This window comes from Myxocyprinus asiaticus, chromosome 35 (genome assembly GCF_019703515.2).
Source record: "Myxocyprinus asiaticus isolate MX2 ecotype Aquarium Trade chromosome 35, UBuf_Myxa_2, whole genome shotgun sequence".
Taxonomy (NCBI): Eukaryota; Metazoa; Chordata; class Actinopteri; order Cypriniformes; family Catostomidae; genus Myxocyprinus; species Myxocyprinus asiaticus.
Window position 1 is genome coordinate 36,649,565 of NC_059378.1, and position 21,109 is coordinate 36,670,673.

General features: G+C 37.9%; 1 protein-coding gene across 4 annotated transcripts in view; it reads left to right on the top strand.

Annotated features, from left to right (window-relative positions):
• Positions 1-21,109, top strand: part of LOC127426074 (ephrin type-A receptor 8-like) — a 146,135-nt gene that overhangs the window by 114,069 nt on the left and 10,957 nt on the right. For 3 of the 4 annotated variants that reach the window (XM_051672572.1, XM_051672574.1, XM_051672576.1), the window contains exons 4-11: positions 5,513-5,668; positions 6,169-6,627; positions 7,872-7,996; positions 8,979-9,141; positions 11,126-11,231; positions 14,083-14,150; positions 14,334-14,459; positions 18,380-18,565. In XM_051672572.1, coding sequence (XP_051528532.1) covers positions 5,513-5,668; positions 6,169-6,627; positions 7,872-7,996; positions 8,979-9,141; positions 11,126-11,231; positions 14,083-14,150; positions 14,334-14,459; positions 18,380-18,565 — 1,389 coding nt within the window. The remainder of the gene's footprint in view (positions 1-5,512; positions 5,669-6,168; positions 6,628-7,871; positions 7,997-8,978; positions 9,142-11,125; positions 11,232-14,082; positions 14,151-14,333; positions 14,460-18,379; positions 18,566-21,109) is intronic. The other variant, XM_051672573.1, reaches the window with a different exon arrangement.

Below are 21,109 nucleotides of genomic sequence, written 5' to 3' on the forward strand. Positions count from 1 at the left end.
TAAATCCTTGTATTGTAATGCAAAATGTTAGCCACGCTGTTTGATATCAAAGGCCTGCCTATTTAATGACTATCAAAAGGTCATGTCTGTGTTTGCTGTTATTGTACTCTTGGTTCGGCTGGAATTTCATGCATGAATTGGCATTTTGATAGTTAGAGATGATGCTTGAAGGACTGATCATTTGCAAGCAATTCATCTTTTCCTCTTCTTATCCATTCTTATTTATTTCTTTATTTATTTTTACCCTCTGGATGTTCGATCTCGAGACCCCACTCCCTTGTGGTTTGAGGCCAGTTGGTATTAAGTCTTATCATGACCGTGTGGCTTTCAGAATCTGGTCGGTGCCAGTCAAGGTCAATATCGCTGCTGCGGAGTTTTTAGCCTGGAGACGGAGTGGATGGTTCCAAATGTCACTAACCTTGATTAATGTCACACCTAAAAGTGCAGTCACCAAAAAAGGAAGAAACTCTCACTTTTTGATGTAACTTCTGTTTTTAGGTGTCTTTAACTACTATGTACTTACATTATAATACATACAATACAATGTACTTATTGTGTAACTACATGTTGTTCTGCAAAATTTTAGATTCACATTTGCTGCTTCTGAGGTTGAGGTACAGTATGGGTAGGTTTAGGGGTAGGGTTAGAGTTTAGGGTAAGAATTAGTGAAGGTTAGTTTTAGGGGTTAGGGTTAGGTTAGGGTTAAGTTATAAAAAAGTGGCATCCCTAAGAATAACACTTAGAATTTAATTATTCCAAAAAGTCTCATTTAAAATAATCATTTTTGGTTTTCGGCCAAGTGTGTCCAGAATTTTCGGTTTCAGCCAAGAATTTTCATTTCCACCTAAACATATCGCTATGGAATACATCACTATTTTTCAAGATTCAAATATTACAAGGCACTTTGCCTTTGGTATTCCACATATGGGATTTAGTCATTTTAAAATGTAAATACAATGAAGCAGAAATGTTTGCTTTGTAAATTACAGCCTGACTGGGAACACCTGTTGGATTTATATGACCCTCACAGGAAACAGTCATTAAAGTAACATTACAGGCCTACATATATTAAAAAATGGCACAGTGCTGCAATGTAGTGTGAGTGATGCTGGCCTAAATCTAGATCAGGACAGTGTGTACCGAGCAAATGACGCACTAACACGATCGAGCTGGATGCGTCCAGTGGTTGTCCAGACCCTGTGCAATCAGTAACCCCTTCACTGTAGAGAGGGACATTTACAGCGTGTGTGCGTTTGGAGGAGTTGTGATGGAGTGGCCCATTTCCAGCTATGATTTCACTGACAGATTCATTCATCAATCACACGATCCTCCCAGCCTGTTAGCAGCTGCTGTTTGCTCCCATAAGAGTTCTCGGGGTGTCTGTGAGTATGTAAGTATTTCTCTGTCTACTTGTGAGTCTCTTAAAAGTCATGCTAAGGTTTGTGGTTACTACACAGAAGAGTTGCAGATCTGATTCAGAACTTTAGGTTGAGCATGCAAGGTTATATGAAGGTAATTAAAAACACTTCATTTGCGAGTCTCTTTTAGTGCCGATGCTTAAATCACCTTGGTCTTCTACAAGTCCTTGCATAGTCTGGTCATATAAGAAACACCTTGGTAGTTATTCTTCTCAACCATATTTATTTAACTATCTATACAGAGAGTAGAAATCAAGGTCAGCACACAATGGCTGTAAATATTCATTAAAATTCATTGTAATGCAAATTTGGCTGCAAGGGAGCTGCACTCTGACAGCTGCTGACAAAACAAACAATGTGCCAATGTGCTATAAAAAACAAAAACAACAAAACATGGCAACCCTAATGTAGTGTATGTAAACACCATACTCTTATCCACTTTGAAAAGAGATTTACTAAGAAGAGTCCTATAAAAGCAAAATTTCATCTAAAAATGAAAAGTATTTGTATTCGTAGTTAGTGGGATAGACACTGACATGCACAATATCAACGTAGGGGCATCTTCTAAAACAAAACAAAAATAATAATAAAAATAAATAAATAATGTATGACTTTAGAGACATAAAACTCCTTTGAGGTTCATGGAACATTGAATTATTGGAATTCAAAGGTTGATGTCATTATAATTTTAATGAGTAATATTAATTAAATAGCCTATGTTTAATGTTATCACATTTACAGGGTTGGGGAGTAACGAAATACATGTAATGGGATTACATATTTAAAATACAAAATGTAAGTAACTGTATTCCACTACAGTTACAACTGAAATTGGTACATTGGTACTTAGAATACAGTTACATTCAAAAAGTATTTTGATTACTGAACAGATTACTTTGCATTTTATTGTCATTTGTTTCATTTAATATTTTGTCCTTTCAGATGGAAAACATTTATACATATAAATGATGCGATCCAAAGTGCATTTGAACAGCGGTGAAACACTTTCTTATGATGCGTTACATTCATACGAGCAGACAGAGAAGTAAGTTTGAAGTAAGTTTGGAGCAGAAGAAACAGAAATAAACCTTGTGTAAATTGTCAGCTTTACACTAAGCTAAAATGCTATTTCTAGCCATTTTACATGTACATGTTACCAGACACTATCATAATTTCTTTATCAAGAAAACTCACGTTGGATCATAATTTCTTTTTTTCTAGTAAGACCTTTGATATTAGGGCAAAAAATTTATTCTTGATAATAATTTTTGTATTGTTTTCCTGTAAAAATATCGAAAAATCCTTAAAACAAGATCAGTTTGGTTAATCTTGTTTTAGAAACAACACTGCATAAGATATTTCGGTTTTTCAGAGAATGTATTTTTAACATGTGTATTTTGTCTTACTGTACTGGCAGAGTTTTTATAGTCAAAACAAGTGAAAAAATCTACCAGTGCTGAAGAAGTAATCCAAAGTATTTAGAAAACGTTACTGACCTTGAGTAATCTAATGGAATACGTTACAAATGACATTTTACAGCATGTATTCTGTAATCTGTAGTGGAATACATTTCAAAAGTAACCCTCCCAACCCTGCACATTTATTTAATGCAGCTAACCTAGTTTAACATCAACAGTGTATGAAACTTACATTTCATACTTGTTGAGCTTTGATGATAATAAAATAAAATAAAAATCAGCCATAAAAGTGTGCAAAAGACTTTACTTTTATTAGTCCCATCGGGATTTCATTTATAAACAAATTTGCAGTTAAAAAGGTCTTTCTCTGACAAAGTTTCTCCAAAATTCACTGATAAACGAGAGTCCAGCTCTGGGATTGTGTCTAAAGCTACATCCACATTTATCTGTTTTCATTTGAAAATGCAGTTTCACGTCATCATTTTCCAAAGTATGTGGTAATGAAGAGCATTTTTGGAGCGCTCTGTTTTTGGTGGAGGAAAACACTGTTCCAGTGTGGATGAGAGACTTAAACATAACTAAATAAATGCATTTTCAAACAAAAATGTGTCAAAAACATATTAGATCAAATGAAAATGTACAGTATTTCGACTAACAAATGAAAACATATACATAATACTCCATTTTCAGTTTTCTAAAGTCATAATTTTCCAAAGTATGTGGTAATGAAGAGCATTTTTGAAATGCAGTTTTTGGTGAAGAAAATGCTGTTCCACTGTAGATGAGAGGTGTAAACATAGTTAAATCAAAGCGGTTCCAAAAGAAAACAAATTAGAACAAAATTTATGTTAAATAATAAAAGAAAGCGGATCCACGCTACACATATCGGTTTCCATTTTGTATTGTCACCGTTTTCGTACTATGTCGTATTAGAGAATATGTCGTATTAGAGAGTGTTTTCGAAAGTCAACCAAAAACGTGTTAGTGTGAACTTGGCCTTTGTATTGAACCTGAGATGGTAACCTCACAAAGGTTTTGGAAATTTAAGTTTTGACTTCAAAGATTTTCGTATGTTAACATATGTTAAAGGGTTTATGTTTTAGATGCTGTCAGTATGTTAATATTGTGCATTTCATGCCAAGTCCACACTAATCCATTTTCGTTTGAAAACTCAGTTTTCAATTTCATAACCCTAACACTTCGTCATCGTTTTCCAAAGTATATGGTTATGGGGAGCGTTTTCAAACATCTCCATTTTCGGTGAAGGAAACAGGTTTCCAGTTTGAATAAGAGGCATAAACATATTAAAAATATCAATGTGTTTAAAAAAAATTAAAAAAAAATCTATTAGTGTAAACGTGGCCTCAGGGTCTATCCAAACGCAATAAATAAATAAATTTTGTGTACACTTCACTTATGAATATCAACAGATACGAATGCAATCACTCCTGGAAAAGGTCACAAAAAGTTCATTGCGATTAACTTGAACTTGAAAAGACGCAAGCACACCCTTCAATCTCCATTCTCGTGGACGTCTGTAGGTATATATGTTGAATGTGTGTGCATGATTGTGTTGCCACGGGTAATCTGTCAAAAACTTCAAAGTGCATAGACACCACTGTACTTGATGAGCATACGGTTCTGATGTTTATCGTGACCCGCTTTTCAACTCAGGAGCTTTTAAAAAAAACATCAAGGGAGGGAAGGATTAATCAGATAAATCCAAAAGAGAAAACAGACAAGGATAAATACTGCAAGAAGGAATACTTTTCAGGCTCCCTTGGGTCTCTGCCAGTCGAGATAAAGAACTTGCTATCACTCTGTGTTAATTCTCATTTTCTTTTTTCCCTAAAGCTCAGATTTCTCACCCATATTCTTGTTGTCACTACTTGAACATTCTCTTTCCAACTCTGGGCTGCTTCACATGAAGTGACTGTGTTTGATGACTGGTTCACAACTTGTTATATTTGTTTAAATAATGTTCTGTTAGACATAGTATGACATAATATTAACATAGTTTTACAATCCAAGCCATTGTGCAGTGGGGGCGCAGGTTCAAGTCTGGACAGCAATGTTCCCATTGCACCTTTCTCTAATGACTTTGTGACACGCTTAGCAAAAATGGCTAAAAGTTCCCCCAAAGAAAGCAGTTTAAATAAACATTTCAACAGTAAACAGAAGTTTGCTTATTTTGTTGATAATCATTTTAGTTGCAGCTGCATTTCTACACTGTTAACATTACCAGAATGGAAAAAATAATAACTGTTTTTAAACAAGTTTGCCGAACACAACCCTGTCTTCCATTGGCAGTCAGATAATCCCGCCCAAAATGTATGCCATTTGGTTCAGCCAATGTTGCTGTGTTTGGCTTGTTGGGATGCTCATACAAACAAAGCCTTGTTAAAAAAGTAGCATAAACCAGCCGAAGCTGGTTTGCTCGTTTTCACTGTTCTCTCAGTCTGGTTTGATTTGCAGATTTTAGAGGGGTTTGGGGCACTAGTCAGCTGGTCAGGCTCGGAGATCAGCTGTGTATTACTTTAAGTGAAAGATTTTATTTGAAGTTTACTTATAGTCCATCCACATCAAGCTGGGCTAGAAGAAAATTTGTATTTAACATCTAAAAAATGCACCTATTATCTTTAAACTTGTTACTATTTTTTCTGTTTTTCCTGTCAGCCTGTGAGATGGGTTTCTACAAGCCAGCTGCAGGTAATCAGCTGTGTGGGAAATGTCCCCTCCACAGTCACTCTGAGACCAGAGCTGCTCTAACCTGCCCATGTGATGCCAACTTCTACCGTTCTTCTACAGACCTTCCTGCTTCTCCCTGCACAAGTGAGTGTGCAGGCTTACAAATCAGACCGTTATTTTTAATGCAAGATCTTCTAATTCAGATTTAACTTCTTAGATACAGTGACACCAAAAAAATATTTGGACACTCAAGCCACACTTAAAAATGACTGAATGTCATTGCATTAGATAACAAAATATCAAACCAAGTCATTCTAAGCTTTTCTCATAACTAACTTCATTTTATGCAGTACTTTCTTCAATTAATTTTAACCAACTGGTGTCAAGGTGATTTTAGTTCCCTTCAAGTTAACACATGTGTTTTTGGGTTGACCGTAACTACAATTTTGACAATTCAACTTTTTTAGACTTTAGAGTCTAAAGAAACTGTAAGACATGATTAATTGTTGAACTTAGGTCATGTGGTTACTGAAGTGCAAATTCAATAATTCCCCTTTGATCAGTCAGAGCTGATAAGCATGAATACTCTCAGCCTCTCTAATTAACCTATAATTAACAAGTATCTGACTTCACCATCCCCACAGGACCTCCTTCAGCTCCAGTAAACGTCATCTCATCTGTGAACGGCACCTCGGTCAGTCTGGAGTGGGGCTCACCTCTGGACACAGGGGGCCGCAGTGATGTCATCTATGATGTTCAGTGCCAGAAGTGTGACAAATATGGAACGCATTGTGAAGACTGTAGGGTCGGTGCTGTTGGGGGCATCGGGGCTGGGAACGTCAATGGAGCTGTTGGAGACACGACTGGAGCTGCTGGCGAAACAGTTGGAGGAATTATGAATGGGGTTTTGGTGGCCCGGACTAGAGTGGCTCCAGTGCGGTTTATCCCTCAACAGATGGGACTTACGGAACCCTGGGTGACGGTCTTGAACCTCGCCGCTCATGCCAACTACACCTTCCGTATTGAGGCGCTGAACGGAGTCACACACCTGAGCAATGAGCAACCACAATCTGTGATGGTCAATATCACCACAAATCAGGCAGGTAAGAGATACTGTTCTGTCATTAAAGCTTGATGAATATGTTTGTATAAATGTCCAGAGCTTTTAAAACAAATCTGAACAATGGTAATGTTATTTGCCCTCACATAATTCTTAAAAAATCCCTGAAAATCCTGGTCTTACTAGCCTAAAGTGGTCAAGCTAGTCGAGCAGTTCAAGCTGTGTTTTAGAACATGGATAACAAGATATCCACCGGCTTATCCAAGAGGGTCTACAAGCCATAATCAGGTTGACCTTGGCCACACCATTAAGCTTGTCTAGCTGATCGACCACCTCAACTAGTTTGATCCAACTAATGACCAAAATGACCAACTTCAAACAGCTTCACCAAGGTGGTCTACCAGCACTAACCATGTTGACTTCAACCCCACCAGCTAGTAGTCTAGCTGATCAATCACCTGAATTAGCTTGAACCAGCTAATTACCATAAAAGACCAGCTTAATACAGGTTAGCCAAGGTGGTCTACCAGCCCTAACAACCTAGACCTCAGCCAGAGCAGCTAGTAGTCTAGCTGAACAACCATCTAAACTAGCATAAACTAGCTAATGACCATAAATGAACTACTTCAAAGAGCTACGTGTAGGTAGTCTAACAGCTTTAACAAAGGTGACTCCAGCCCCACCAACTAGTAGTCTTGATCTACCACCAAAACTGGTTTACCAACTAATGACTAAAATGACCAGCTTCAAACAGCTTAGCCAAGGTGGTCTACTAGCACAAACCATGTTGACTTTAACCCCACCAGCTAGTAGTCTAGCTGATCAATCACCTGAATTAGCTTGAACCAGCTAATGATCATAAATGACCAGCTTCATACAGCTTAGCCAAGGTGGTCTACCAGCCCTAACCACATAGACCTCAGCCAGAGCAGTTAGTAGTCTAGCTGATCAACCATCTAAACTAGCGTGAGCCAGCTAATGACCATAAATGACCTGCTTCAAACCGTTAAGTGTAGGTAGTATACCAGCCCTAACCAAGTTGACTTCAGCACCACCAGCTTGTAGTCTAATTGATCAACCACCTTAACTTATTTGAACTGGCTAATGACCAAAATTACCATCTTATAGATGAATAAACCATACAGTATTAAATCAGAAAATGGATTTAACTATATTTTCTAGAAGGATAATAATGCATTCTTTTTATTGTTTCTCATTATATAATATTCATTTTGTATAACTAATCTGTTGTTTTGCTAAGGGGACATTCATGTCTTGTTTTCACAGCTCCATCTCAAGTGATGGCTATCCGACAAGAAAACGCCAGTCAGAACAGCATTACTCTTTTCTGGCATGAACCAGCCCAGCCCAATGGAGTTATATTGGAATATGATATCAAATATTATGAAAAGGTAGGATAATTTCTTTATTAAAGTCAAAATACTCCAAGTCCAGTAGGGTTAATATTGATTTACTAATGAGAAGGTCTTTTCAGTACAAATGGCTTGACAGCGAGTGCCAGTTAATGAAGGGTCACATTTTATAGACTTGCCCGAAGTCATATATCTCAATTTAACGGCTTGGCTTATTGGCAGCTCAGTGTAACTGAAAGGAAATTACCAACCAATGGCACTCTCTGCCTGATTTGGTGAGATTATTTAAAGTGACATTGACAGCAAACAGTGAGTACTGCCAAACACTGGAGAGAAGTTAATTGTTGCATGAGCCAGGAGCTTTGCTGCCTAATGGCGCAAAAGACATCTCAGCTGTGACAGAAAATTAGTATACAGGGCCTACTTAACAATGCCATGATGTAAATACAATTTACATGCAATTCCTGCTTGTCAAACTGCTGTCTGTGGTGCTGATTCATGGGGAATGGTGCTTAACAAAGAACATGCATTGGTGTTTGACGGACATACGATGCCTGCAGTCTCCTCAGGGGACCGACAAGCATCAAAGACATTTAAACAAAGCGAAATGCTTTCGGAAGGGACAAAGTTCATGGACACTGTGGAGTGAAGCAGAGAATGCTAACAGATTAGTGAGCTGCACAGTTGTTTGCACTTCAGTTTATGCTGTTTAATCCTCTTGTCTTGGCTTAAAGGGGTAGTTCACCCAAAAAATAAAATTACAGGTATGTCATAATTTACTCACCCTCATGTTTTTCCAAACCCTTCTGCTGTTATTGTTTCTGATTCTTTTAAAATAAACATTTTTCAGGTCCTTGGTTTGAAGTCACTGGACAGTTTGTCTTTGGTCACTGCCATCCTTATTTATGGATTGTATAAACATAAATCACCTTAAATAGATTATTTACTAGAACTGATTGTCCTTTAAAGGTACATTGTAACCTCTCGTTGTCTTGTTTGTCTCTCTGGGACATCTCCACAGGACAATGAGCAGCAAAGTTATGCTACACTAAAGTCAAAGAATACTAGTGCTAAAGTTTCAGGACTGAAGCCCGATACAAGCTACATCTTCCAGATACGGGCGAGAACTTCTGCTGGCTGTGGCCGTTTCAGCCAGTCAGTGGAGATACAAACCGGTAAAGCAAGTGAGTGCTTTTCCACATGTTTGTGCTATAGAAACAGGATAGTTCAAAGGGATAGTTCAGCCCAAATTTTAAATTATCTCATCATTTATTCACCCTCATGCCCTCCCAGATGTGTATGACTTTCTCCTGCTGAACACAAAGATTTTTAGAAAAATATCTCCGCTCTGTAGGTTCATATAATGAAAGTGAATGGTGGCCAGATGTTTAAAGTTTAAAGTAAAATAAGTCTAAAGATCTAATAAGTTTAATAATTGTGTTGTAGCATCTTTCATACTTTAAATACAAATATTTGCTTAATAAATAAATAAAAATGGAACTGGCTTTTTACATTTTCTGAAGAAAATATAAATGGGGATTGCCTTTGCAAAACATGCTGCCACAATGCTAGGGTGTTCTGAGTGTTTTTTTGGCACATTTCGATGTGGTTGCTTAGGGTTGCTATAGCATTGTGAGGTGGTTGTTGGGGGTTTCAGGTGATTGCTAAGTGGTTTCTTACTGGCCCTTGTCAAAATAGCCCACCCCCGAACTCTATGATATTCTGGTTCATCAATATCTCTTGACTCCCTCCTTAAAGGGATAGTTCACCCAAAAATGAAAATTCTATCATTTACTCACCCTCATGCCATCACAGATATGTATGACTTTCTTTCTTCTGCTGAACATATAAAATTATTTTTAGAAGAATATTTTAGTGCTGTTGGTCCTTACAAAGCAAGTGAATGGTGACCAGTGCTTTGAAGCTCCAAAAAGCAAATAAATGCAGCATAAAAGTAATCCAATTGTCCAGTGGTTAAATTAATATCTTCTGAAGCAATATAATAAGTGTGATTGAGAAATAGATCATTATTTAAAGCTTTAACTATAAATCTCCACTTTCACTTCAACATTCTTCTTTTGTTTTTTGGGACTCGCAATTCTTTGTGCATATCACCATCTATTGGGCAGGAAGGAGAATTTATAGTAAAAAAAGATTTAAATATTTTTCTGTTTCTCACCCACTCCTATGTTTTCACTTCTGAAGATATGGATTTAACCACTGGAGTCATATGGATTTATTTTATGCTTTTTTTATATGCTTTTTGGACTTTCAAATTTCTGGCCACCATTCACTTGCATTGTGTGGACCTACAGAGCTGAGATATATTTTTTTGTGTGTTCAGCAGACGAAATAAAGTCATACACATCTGGGATGGCATGAGGGTGAGTAAATGATGAGAGAATTTTCATATAATTTCCTTAAAACTATCCCTTTAAGGAGGGACCCAAGACCGGTTGAAGAACCAGAATATCATGGAGACCGGGGGTGGGCTATTTTCACAATGCCATAGCAACCCCAAGCAACCACATCGAAATGTGCCAGAAAACACTCCGAACACCCTAGCATTGTGGCAGCAAATTTTGTAAAGCCAAATATTTTACCACTCATATTTTCTCCAGAACATGTAAAAATCCAGTTACGTTGAATTTTATTAAGCAAATACTTATTTAAAGTGGCTTAAAAATGAGAGATGCTACAACACAATTATTAGACTTATTAGACTTAATCCATACTGTTAACTTCATAAATAATTCCAAATAGTAGATTGTTGATGTATTCTTTTCTGATAAATATATTGTACTTATAAAAGAAAATTACATCATGTTTAAAACCTTATAGTCTTCAAAAATGATTAGCTTTATTTAAGTGTTTCAATTCATTTGATTGCTTAATTGGAAGATTTGCGGCAAAATTGTTCTTAAAACCTTCTACTATACCTTTCTTGATTGACCATAGCAGAGTTTTTCTGCATTTAAACTTGAATATTCATAAACTAACTGGTATATCTTGTGAAGTTGATTGTTTTCATCTCCTTGGACAAATAAGTTTTACGCAACCATTTCCTTTTTGGTCTCGCTTCCCCCTGCAGTGGCAAAACTGTTGATGATTCAGTGCTTAATGAGGCGTTTGTGTTGATATGTGCCGGTTTCTGTTTTTCCTCGCCAGCTCCCCTGCGATATACCAACATGACAGTTATCTGGATCTGCATGGTTTTGGTATCAGGACTGGTGACATTTCTGGCCTTTGTCATCTGCAGAAAACGGCAAGAGGAGTACTTTGAATTATCTGCCTTCACTTTCCCCTGCTGTATTCTGTAATATATGTTAAGAGAAAACTCATGCCAGCTTTCTATCCTGAAAAAATCAACACTCAAATATGTTTCATGCTGAAATTACACTCGGGGTCGGATTTGGAGAATTTCTTTTTACCGTGAATTAGAGGATTTTTTGCCCACCTTGAGATTTTATCATATGTATTTAACCTATATTTTATTATAATTTAATTATTTATCTATATTTTATGATTATTATTATTATTGATATGGTTTTCATAGGCTACGTTGCACATAAATAGAACAGACTGGTACGTGCGTCAAGACATTAAATCAACGACTCATTAAAATTTTTATAATGCGCGACACATAACTTAATTTACTCTCGGGATTTTCTCTCAGTGCTTATCTTTATGCAAGAGCCCGAGGGTGAATAATAGCAATAACAAAGGGTGTTTAGTTATTCAGTAAACAAAAGTTAATTGGCAACATTTTTTACACATTTATCAACTTTATTAACTTAATGACTTTTAAGTTGTCAATAGACGTTGTAGTAGATCACATTCCTCTGTGAGACGGTTGATCAAATGTCTTTTAAGAACTTCCAAGTGCAAAAACTCCTTTCACATGCCACTTGGGTAACTGGCAGAGTTAGCAACTTTGTAGACAGGCCCAATGACATTTAGCCACATTTAGCTGCAAACTTTTAATTCTTTTGATGTGCTGTTTATCTCTGTGCCACCCTTTGTCTGTAATTGTTTAGTGTGAACGGCCCCTTTCTCTTTGATCAAACATCTTTAAGGGATGGCAAAGCTGGCTGCATGAAACACTTAGGAATGAAGCATCATGGTGGTGTTTTTATGTTCAAAGTTATAAAATATTGTACAATAATAGTATCATATTTTAAATGGGATTTATTTGTTTATTTGACTTTTTTTATTTATTTATTTATTTATTATTTTTATATTTATATCATGGATCAGCTTGGGTTGGCCCACCAGCCCACCGGGAAAAGTCCCGCCACTCCTGATGGCTAATCTGACCCTGACACCCCGACCCTTGCCTTGTGAAACACAGTAGAAAACTGTGCTTCGCAAGGCAATATCTAGGCAAAGTTGCTCCCTCAAAAGTATACCTTAATACATTTTTATTGTATTGATTTAGGAATGTTCTGATATAGCCATTTAGAACACAACAGTAGGGTTCTGGAAGTAAAAATCCCATTCTTTTTCTCCATTGAGAAATTGTTTTTTAATGATAAAAAATAAACATTTCATGATAGACCTTTTATAGAGTTCTCATGGTATATGCTTTTGTAGAAACAACAATCAGAGTGATTTCAACTACATTTTTGAAAATTAAATAGTTTTTAATTGCAGAATTCCTGGTGATTAACTACTCTACCCATAATCCTGAAGAGAGATCCACCAATCAAAGTTACTCTTACCTTGGAAACCGGTACTGTGGCAAATGAGCTCAGCAAATTTGTTGACTTAGGGGCTGTTCAGACCGGATGCGATCTTGCTCTTTAAAAAAAGGCTAGTGCAGTGCAACGAATGTAACCGAACGCAGATGCTTTTTGAGATGCGTTTTTAAAAGTCCAAGTTCTTTAACATAATATAGTGTCCAAAAAAGGTAACTCCTCCTGGGTGAGAAGCTGGAAAAACAGCGAGACACAGCGCAATGGTCAAAGGCATCCATCTAGCACATGTTTACATAGGGACAAAAATGGAAAAAACAGCACATGAAAAAGTGCACTTCAAGCTGCTTTTTATATATATATATATATATTCTTACTGTTTTTAATTACTAAGTTATGAAGTTACTGTTACATTCACATGCAATTCAACATCCACTTTACTTGAGCCAAATAAGTAGGTTTATTTACATACAAAGTACCTACTTTGTTTGCATGTGTTAATTAATTTTATATCATTTATATAGCTTGCTGTTGGCCCACCAGCCCACTGGGAAAAGTCCCACCTCTCCTGATGGCTAATCCAACCCTGACCTTTTAATTAATTTCATTTATTTATCACACATTATACATTTGCATATATACAGTGAAACTCTTTTTTTCACATATCCCAACTAAGCTGGGGTCAGGGTGTAGGGTCAGCCATGATACAGTGCCCCTGGAGCAGATAGGGTCAAGGGCCTTGCTCAAGGGCCCAACAGTGGCATCTTGGTGGTGCTGGGGCTTGAACCCCCAACCTTCTGATCAGTAACCCAGAGCCTTAACTGCTGAGCCACCACTGTCCCCAAAATATGTATAGAGTATGTGTATAGAGTAAGGTCACAAATTAGATTTTGACTATGACTTCATGGAATGATTATACACTAGGTCATATGAAAATGAAATGTTGCAATGTTGTGATTAATCTCTCAGCCTTTTATTTAATTTTTTAAGATTTATTTGATTTTATTTTAACTGCCTGTGGTGTAAAAGAATGGGAAAAATCCTTCCACAACCAATGCTACCGCAAAAGTCGGTGGTTAGTCTATTGTTTTTTTATGCAAACAACTTACATTTCCACAAGTCTGTGTTAAATGATGAATTTAAATGTGGTTTATCATTGCTTACTGTATTTTAATGAACAGAAGCAGTTCATTAAAATATTCAGTTTGTTTGATATTTATAAGCTAGTGGATTAAGACTCAGAGGCGTTTGATATCTCCATGTAAAGAAAATGTGTTAATGTTAAAGTCCTTTTATAAATAAGGATTCAGATAATTTCATTTTTCATTTGAATATAATTAATGTGGGACATATTTCATGAAATAAGGGCCTTACAAGTCTTATGTTTATAAAATATATATATCTATATCTATCTCCCGGTTTGCGTTACAGGCGTTGTGGGTACAGCAAAGCTTTCCAGGACTCAGACGAGGAGAAAATGCACTACCAAAATGGCCATGGTATGAAAGACACTGTGTTCCCCGATGATTCCTCTTTTAATGAATTTTAGGCAGGAAACGATTGCTTTTTTGTTCCAATATCATGCTGTAGCTGCTGTCTAGGCCCTTCAGAGATTGTGCCTGTGACTGAAAATTGCTTTTATGCTGCTATATGTGACCAAATGCTGATTCTGTTTATTCTAGTATCATTTCCAGAAGCCAGATTTTATATTGATCCCCACACATATGAGGACCCCTGCCAGGCTGTCCACGAGTTTGCCAGAGAAATTGAAGCTTCCAGGATCAAAATAGAGAAAATCATTGGTTCAGGTATATTTGTCCAGAACACCTGGATATTCAGGCACTACATGAGTGCTGCCTTTAAAAAGTCTTATAGATTCATAATTAAGTATATGATATGACATTATTCAAAAATACATTAAAAATGTAATTCACTAAACATTTTCACACTTGAATACCCCTCTACTGTGCTATGAAGATCATGTTTTCAATTAAATTTTCTGAGTTCAAAGCCATTTTGATATACACTATATTGCCAAAAGTATTCGCTCACCTGCCTTTAGATGCATATGAACTTAAGTGACATCCCATTCTTAATCTATAGGGTTTAATATGATGTTGGCCCACCCTTTGCAGCTATAACAGCTTCAACTATTCTGGGAAGGCTTTCCACAAGGTTTAGGAGTGTGTTTATGGGAATTTTTGACCATTCTTCCAGAAGCGCATTTGTGAGGTCAGATACTGATGTTGGACGAGAAGGCCTGGCTCGCAGTCTTCGCTCTAATTCATCCCAAAGGTGCTCTATCGGGTTGAGGTCAGGACTCTGTGCAGGCCAGTCAAGTTCTTCCACACCAAACTCGCTCATCCATGACTTTATGGACCTTGCTTTGTGCACTGGTGTGCAGTCATGTTGGAACAGGAAGGGGCCATCCCCAAACTGTTCCCACAAAGTTGGGAGCATGGAATTGTCCAAAATCTCTTGGTATGCTGAAGCATTCAGAGTTCCTTTCACTGGAACTAAGGGGCCAAGCCCAGCTCCTGAAAAATAACCCCACACCATAATCCCCCCTCCACCAAACTTCACAGTTGGCACAATGCAGTCAGACAAGTACCGTTCTCTTGGCAACCGCCAAACCCAGACTCGTCCATCAGATTGCCAGATGGAGAAGCGTGATTCGTCACTCCAGAGAACACGTCTCCACTGCTCTAGAGTCCAGTGGCGGCGTGCTATACACCACTGCATCCGACGCTTTGCATTGCACTTGGTGATGTATGGCTTGGATGCAGCTGCTCGGCCATGGAAACCCATTCCATGAAGCTCTCTAAGCACTGTTCTTGATCTAATCTGAAGGCCACATGAACTTTGGAGGTCAGTAGCGATTGACTCTGCAGAAAGTTGGCGACCTCTGCGCACTATGCGCCTCAGCATCCGCTGACCCCGCTCTGTCATTTTATGTGGCCTACCACTTTGTGGCTGAGTTGCTGTCATTCCCAATCACTTCCACTTTGTTATAATACCACTGACAGTTGACTGTGGAATATTTAGTTTTTTTTTTTTTTTTGCTGATTGTTTGTTTTTTTGCGGGTTAAAGTAAAATGTCTAAGTGGCATAACCGTCTGGAGACAGTTTAAATTTTTTTTTTTTGTTGTTTTTTTAAAAAGTAAACAAATAAATAAGTCTAATTTAAAGCAGAAATTCTATATATTTTTTTTTAAGTGGCATTATTAAAAACAGTGAAACAATTTTTATTATTTTTTTCAAAAATTATTAATATTTGAGAAACTTTTGTCCACCAAATTTAATTCAGGTGGTGTAACCAACATGTAGGTAGTAATTCTATTTCCATGTGATGAAAAATATATAAACAAACAAATAAATAAAACAGACAGGTCCCATTTAAACTGTCAAGAATGTGTAAAGAAAATAAAAAGAAGAAAAAAAAAGAAATCTGGACATTTTTAAGAAAAGGTACATTTTGTTCAGGTCAGTTGGAGTAATTCTAAGAACTTCTTGATATATCTTGACTCAAATTTAATTACAATTAATAATATTTGTAAATAATAAAACCCATACGTGTGTGTGAGTTATATTATTTACAAATATTATTAATTTTTGATTAAATTTGAAGTGAGTGTGTGTGTGTGTGTGTGTGTGTGTATATATATATATATATATATATATATATATATATATATATATATATATACATATACATATACATACACATAGAGTGGCAAGAAAAAGTATATGAACCCTTTGGAATTATCCTCGATCCTCCTTTGGCAGCAGTAACCTCAAGCGTTTCTGGTAGCTGTGGGTTTGACCTGCACAACATTCAGAAGAATATGACCATTCTTCCTTACAGATCTGCTTCAGCTGAGCCATATTCTTAGGATATCTGGTGTAAACGGCTCTTCTGAGGTCATTCCACAGCATCTCTATTGGGTTAAGGTCTGAGCTCTGACTGGGTCACTCCAAAATGTGGATTTTCTTTCTTTTTGAAGCCATTCTGTAGTGGATTTACTTCATTGTTTAGGGTCATTGTCCTGCTGCATCACCCAACTCTTACAGAGCTTCAGCTGGCACACAGCTACCCTGACATTATCCTGTAGGATAACTTGATAAACTTGGGAATTAATTTTTTACTTGATGATGGCAAGCGGTCCAGGCAAAGCAGCCCCAAATCATGATGCTCCTTCCACCATACTTCACTTTTGGAATTATGTTTTCAAGTTGGTATGCAGTGCTCTTTTTACACCACACGTAGTGCTGCATGTTCTTCCAAAACAATTCAACCTTAGCTTTCTCAGTCTACAAAACATTTTCCCAGTAGCATTGTGGAGTGTCAAGGTGGTCTTTGGCAAACTTCAGGCACGCAGCAATGTTTTTGTTGGAAAGCAGCGGATTCCTTTTGTGGTGTTCTGCCATGGAGCTGAAGCACCCCCAGATCATCAACGATCCTCCAACTGATCGTCGCATGAATCAAGCCATGTACAAGGTTATCCTGGAAGAAAACTTGCTTCCTTCTGCTTTGACAATGTTCCCCAACTCTGAGGATTGGTTTTTCCAACAGGACAATGCTCCATGCCACACAGCCAGGTCAATCAAGGTGTGGATGGAGGACCACTGGATCAAGACCTTGTCATGGCCAGCCCAATCTCCAGACCTGAACCCCATTGAAAACCTCTGGAATGTGATCAAGGGGAAGATGGATGGCCACAAGTCCATCAAACATTGTGTACACTCGATTGTATTCAGTGTGCAAAGAAAGTACTTTAATAAATTTTTACATGATGTTTACACCACTTGACATAAAAATAAAAAATAAACTGTAGAAAATGCAATGAATGTTTTACAAAAATCTATGAAACCAACTTGGACACAAAGATTATATTTTTTACAATCTTGATACATGTGTTTTTAAACTAGATGTTTAAAAGGATTCAGATTTTTATTATCTCTGACATCCTTAGTTGTCGATGACCGATATAAATAATTTCAATATTAAACACTCTAGGTGATCCAATCACAAGCACTAAATACAGGTATTAATGGGTCCCAACATGTTTCCTATCACTCAAACCACATTTGGAGATAGTCAGAAACACATGTGACCACATTGCATTTATAAATGCTAGTCCGTCCTGATGCGTCCCAGATAAAAACAAAGAACCACCTAGTCACCTATCAATCAACCGTTGCACTAAAGCAAGAGTTTTCAACTTTGCTGGCTATATACGGCTTTAAAAGAAAACAACCATCTGGTCCGAATTTCTTTTTATTTATTTTTAAACACTTTCATAGTCATGCACAAGAAGACACATCTTTTAATACCGTTAAAATAACTGAGAATTCTGCTCAAAACATCACATTTGAAGTTAGATTCAAATTCAAGTATATTTGGGAGAAACACGCAATACTTGCGCAAAACACTGTGGTCAACTGTGGTCTGATTAACATGTATACATGCTGGACGAAGCTGAGCTACACTGGAACGTTATCTAGGTCTGTTAGTCTGATTTCAGAAAAATTAGAGTATGAAAAAGTACAACTCCAGACGGACAAATCTGTTTACAAGACATTTTAAAAATACTGACTTACTCTGAAATCAAACTTTTAAAGTGCATGTAAATGTACTGCCTGAAGGTTGAAATTGTAACTTGAATACAAATCCGAAATGACTGGACACTACCCATCTTCTTATCCTTTTTTTTCTGGCACATATCAGGAGAGTTTGGTGAAGTATGCTATGGGCGGATGAAACTGCCAGGAAAACGTGATACTCCGGTGGCTCTGAAGACTCTTAAAGCTGGATACACAGAGAAACAGAGAAGAGATTTCCTCAGCGAGGCCAGCATCATGGCACAGTTCGACCACCCTAACGTTATACACCTGGAGGGGGTTGTTACTCGCAGTAAGCATTATACTTCAGTCACAAAAATTATTTAGACACTTAAGTCACACTTAAAATGGAACATCATTGCATTAGCAGCCTGGTCTCATGAACATTACGTAACAACATTTTTGCAAAATGCTGTTTGGATGCAGTTTCCCAAGGAAATGTCCAGCGGGAGGCACCAAAAGCGAGTGTAAAAAGTGTGTCGTAATCAGACAAGGTTTTAAAGGTGAATATTAAATGGAAGATTTAATGAGTAAAACATACCTCCCTAGCCTAAAACTTTAACCTAAACCTAACCAATTGTGATCTAAAATCAAATGAGGTAGACACAAAACAGTCATCCTTACCCTAAACCAGGGGTCTTCAACCATTTTCAGGCCAAGGACCCCTTGGTGGGTAGAGAGATGGAGCCGGGACCCCCGTTACATTGTATAAAATTGAGTGTTGCATTTTTTTGCCTATAAAAATGTGGATGGTAGGCTACCAAATTATTGTATGTATACATCATGATGTTTACATTGCAAAGCCATTGAAATCATCATTAAATGCTGCCCTGCTGAAAAGACCAGCTAAAACCAGCATAAGCTGGTTGGCTGGTTTTAGCTTGTCGCCCAGCCTGGTCATAGCTGGTCAGGCTGGTTTTGAACCCTTTTTTTTTTTTTTTAGCTGGTCAGGCTGGTCTTAGCTGGCCTTAGCTAGTCAGGCTGGTCTTAGCTGGTCAGGGAGGCCTTGGCTGGTCAGGATGGTCTTAGCTAGTCTCCCAGACTGACTAGCTAAAAAGTGTTCAAACCCCCTCTGAAACCAGCTAACTGACCAGCCTGGCTAGGCTGGGCTACCAGCTAAAACCAGCCAACCAGCTTAAGCTGGTTTTAGCTGGTCTTTTCAGCAAGGATGTACAGCAGGGGTCTGCAACATTTTTGACTTGAAGTGACATTTTTAAATCCTTGTGCCAAACCTCCAAAAAGAAAGAAAATGACATACAGACCTTGTCCATGCAGAACAAAACAACTTTTATAAGGTTACTAAAATGGAGTCATCTCATTTGAGTGATCGATTTTATACATTTTAAAATTACTGTTGATTTTCATAAAATTTGTAATGAGGAAAACAATGACTGAGTGCACCTTTTAATTATGTTGATTTGAAAGTCACCATCTTGTGTGTGTTGAACGTCAAGGACCTGTATGCCACCTTGATAATCTCAGCGGTAACTATTTATTTATACCAGGCAAGTACGCTATTGTTCTGAAAGCAGGCTGAAAGCATCTGCTCAACCACACAGCGCAACCAACGCAAAGCAGACGGGTTTACTCACGTGACCCTCTGCCGCAGTGCAGCTAAACCTGATGTGCGTCGCGCATTGAGCAGCTCGTGGTGAACAGTGGTCGTGTGAAGGATTTTTCCAGACTGCGCGCTTCTGCTGACTAGCGCTGTTTAGTCACACTTTAAAATTTGGCATGTAACTGCGAAGGACTTCAACATGTTGATAGTTCATACTCGCTCGTGTGCGAGTGAGTGATTTTTACAAATGCCACCAATGGTGGATCAAAAAATAATTTTTACAACAGTGCAACTGCGGACCCTCTGGGGGTCGTGGATCCCCTGTTGAAGACCCTTGCTCTAAACCAGTGCCTAAGCCTAATCGAAATTGTCCAAAAACAATATGAGAAATGAATAGCACATTTTCTGAAGCAACCATGTCATCTCGTGTCACTTCTATGACACTCTTGTCTCACATGTCAGCTTGCATGCTTGACTGGTCTCGAGCATAAGTGTTGTGGCAGAATGGCCCTGCCTCTGAGGGTCGTGCTTCAGCCAGGCTCACGATGGGAGTTGGGGAAGAGAAGAGGCACATAATTAATAAGCCTCATTGGGGCAGCATTTAATGAGGCTCACCTGTATTGGATGGAGCCTCATCAGCGCTGTCAGGAGGGTTCGGCCGAGGTAGATGCACTGCCGGACCCGCTCCTTGGACTCCCGTCGTGAGTTACATGTGTTGCCGGGGAGGACAGCACGTGTTGTGGTCAATGGGCTAGAGGCTGGGCCGATTTCCCCTCTCACCTACAAGACAGGCCACTAAGGACACCACCGCCCTATGCGCCGCTGACCCAGTATGGGAGCGCGTTTTGTTTGTTATTATTTTCAATAAACGCCACACCCACTGTGTCTGTCTTTTGCTCACCCTGCCACATTGTGTAAATGCAGTTGGGTCTGTAATACAAGTGTTAAAATTTATTGTTTTTCAAATGATGCGTAATAGTAAATGTGTTTTGATATTATAACATAGCAGTGTGTGAGGAATAGTGTGAAAAATAAGTGCAAGTCATAATCGGCTGTTGCAGTTGTGATGTGTGAAAGTGAATAAAATGCACAGTTGTTGAAGCACCTCTAGTGTTAATTTTACCAGGAAACTGCAACGAAATGTAGTATTCAGCACATATGTCAGTTTGCAAAAATTTTGTTATAGTAATGTTCATTTGATGAGACTAGGTTGCACATTAGATAACAAAATCAAACCAAGTGGCATCTGCAAACAAATGATGCTTGAGCATTTCTCAG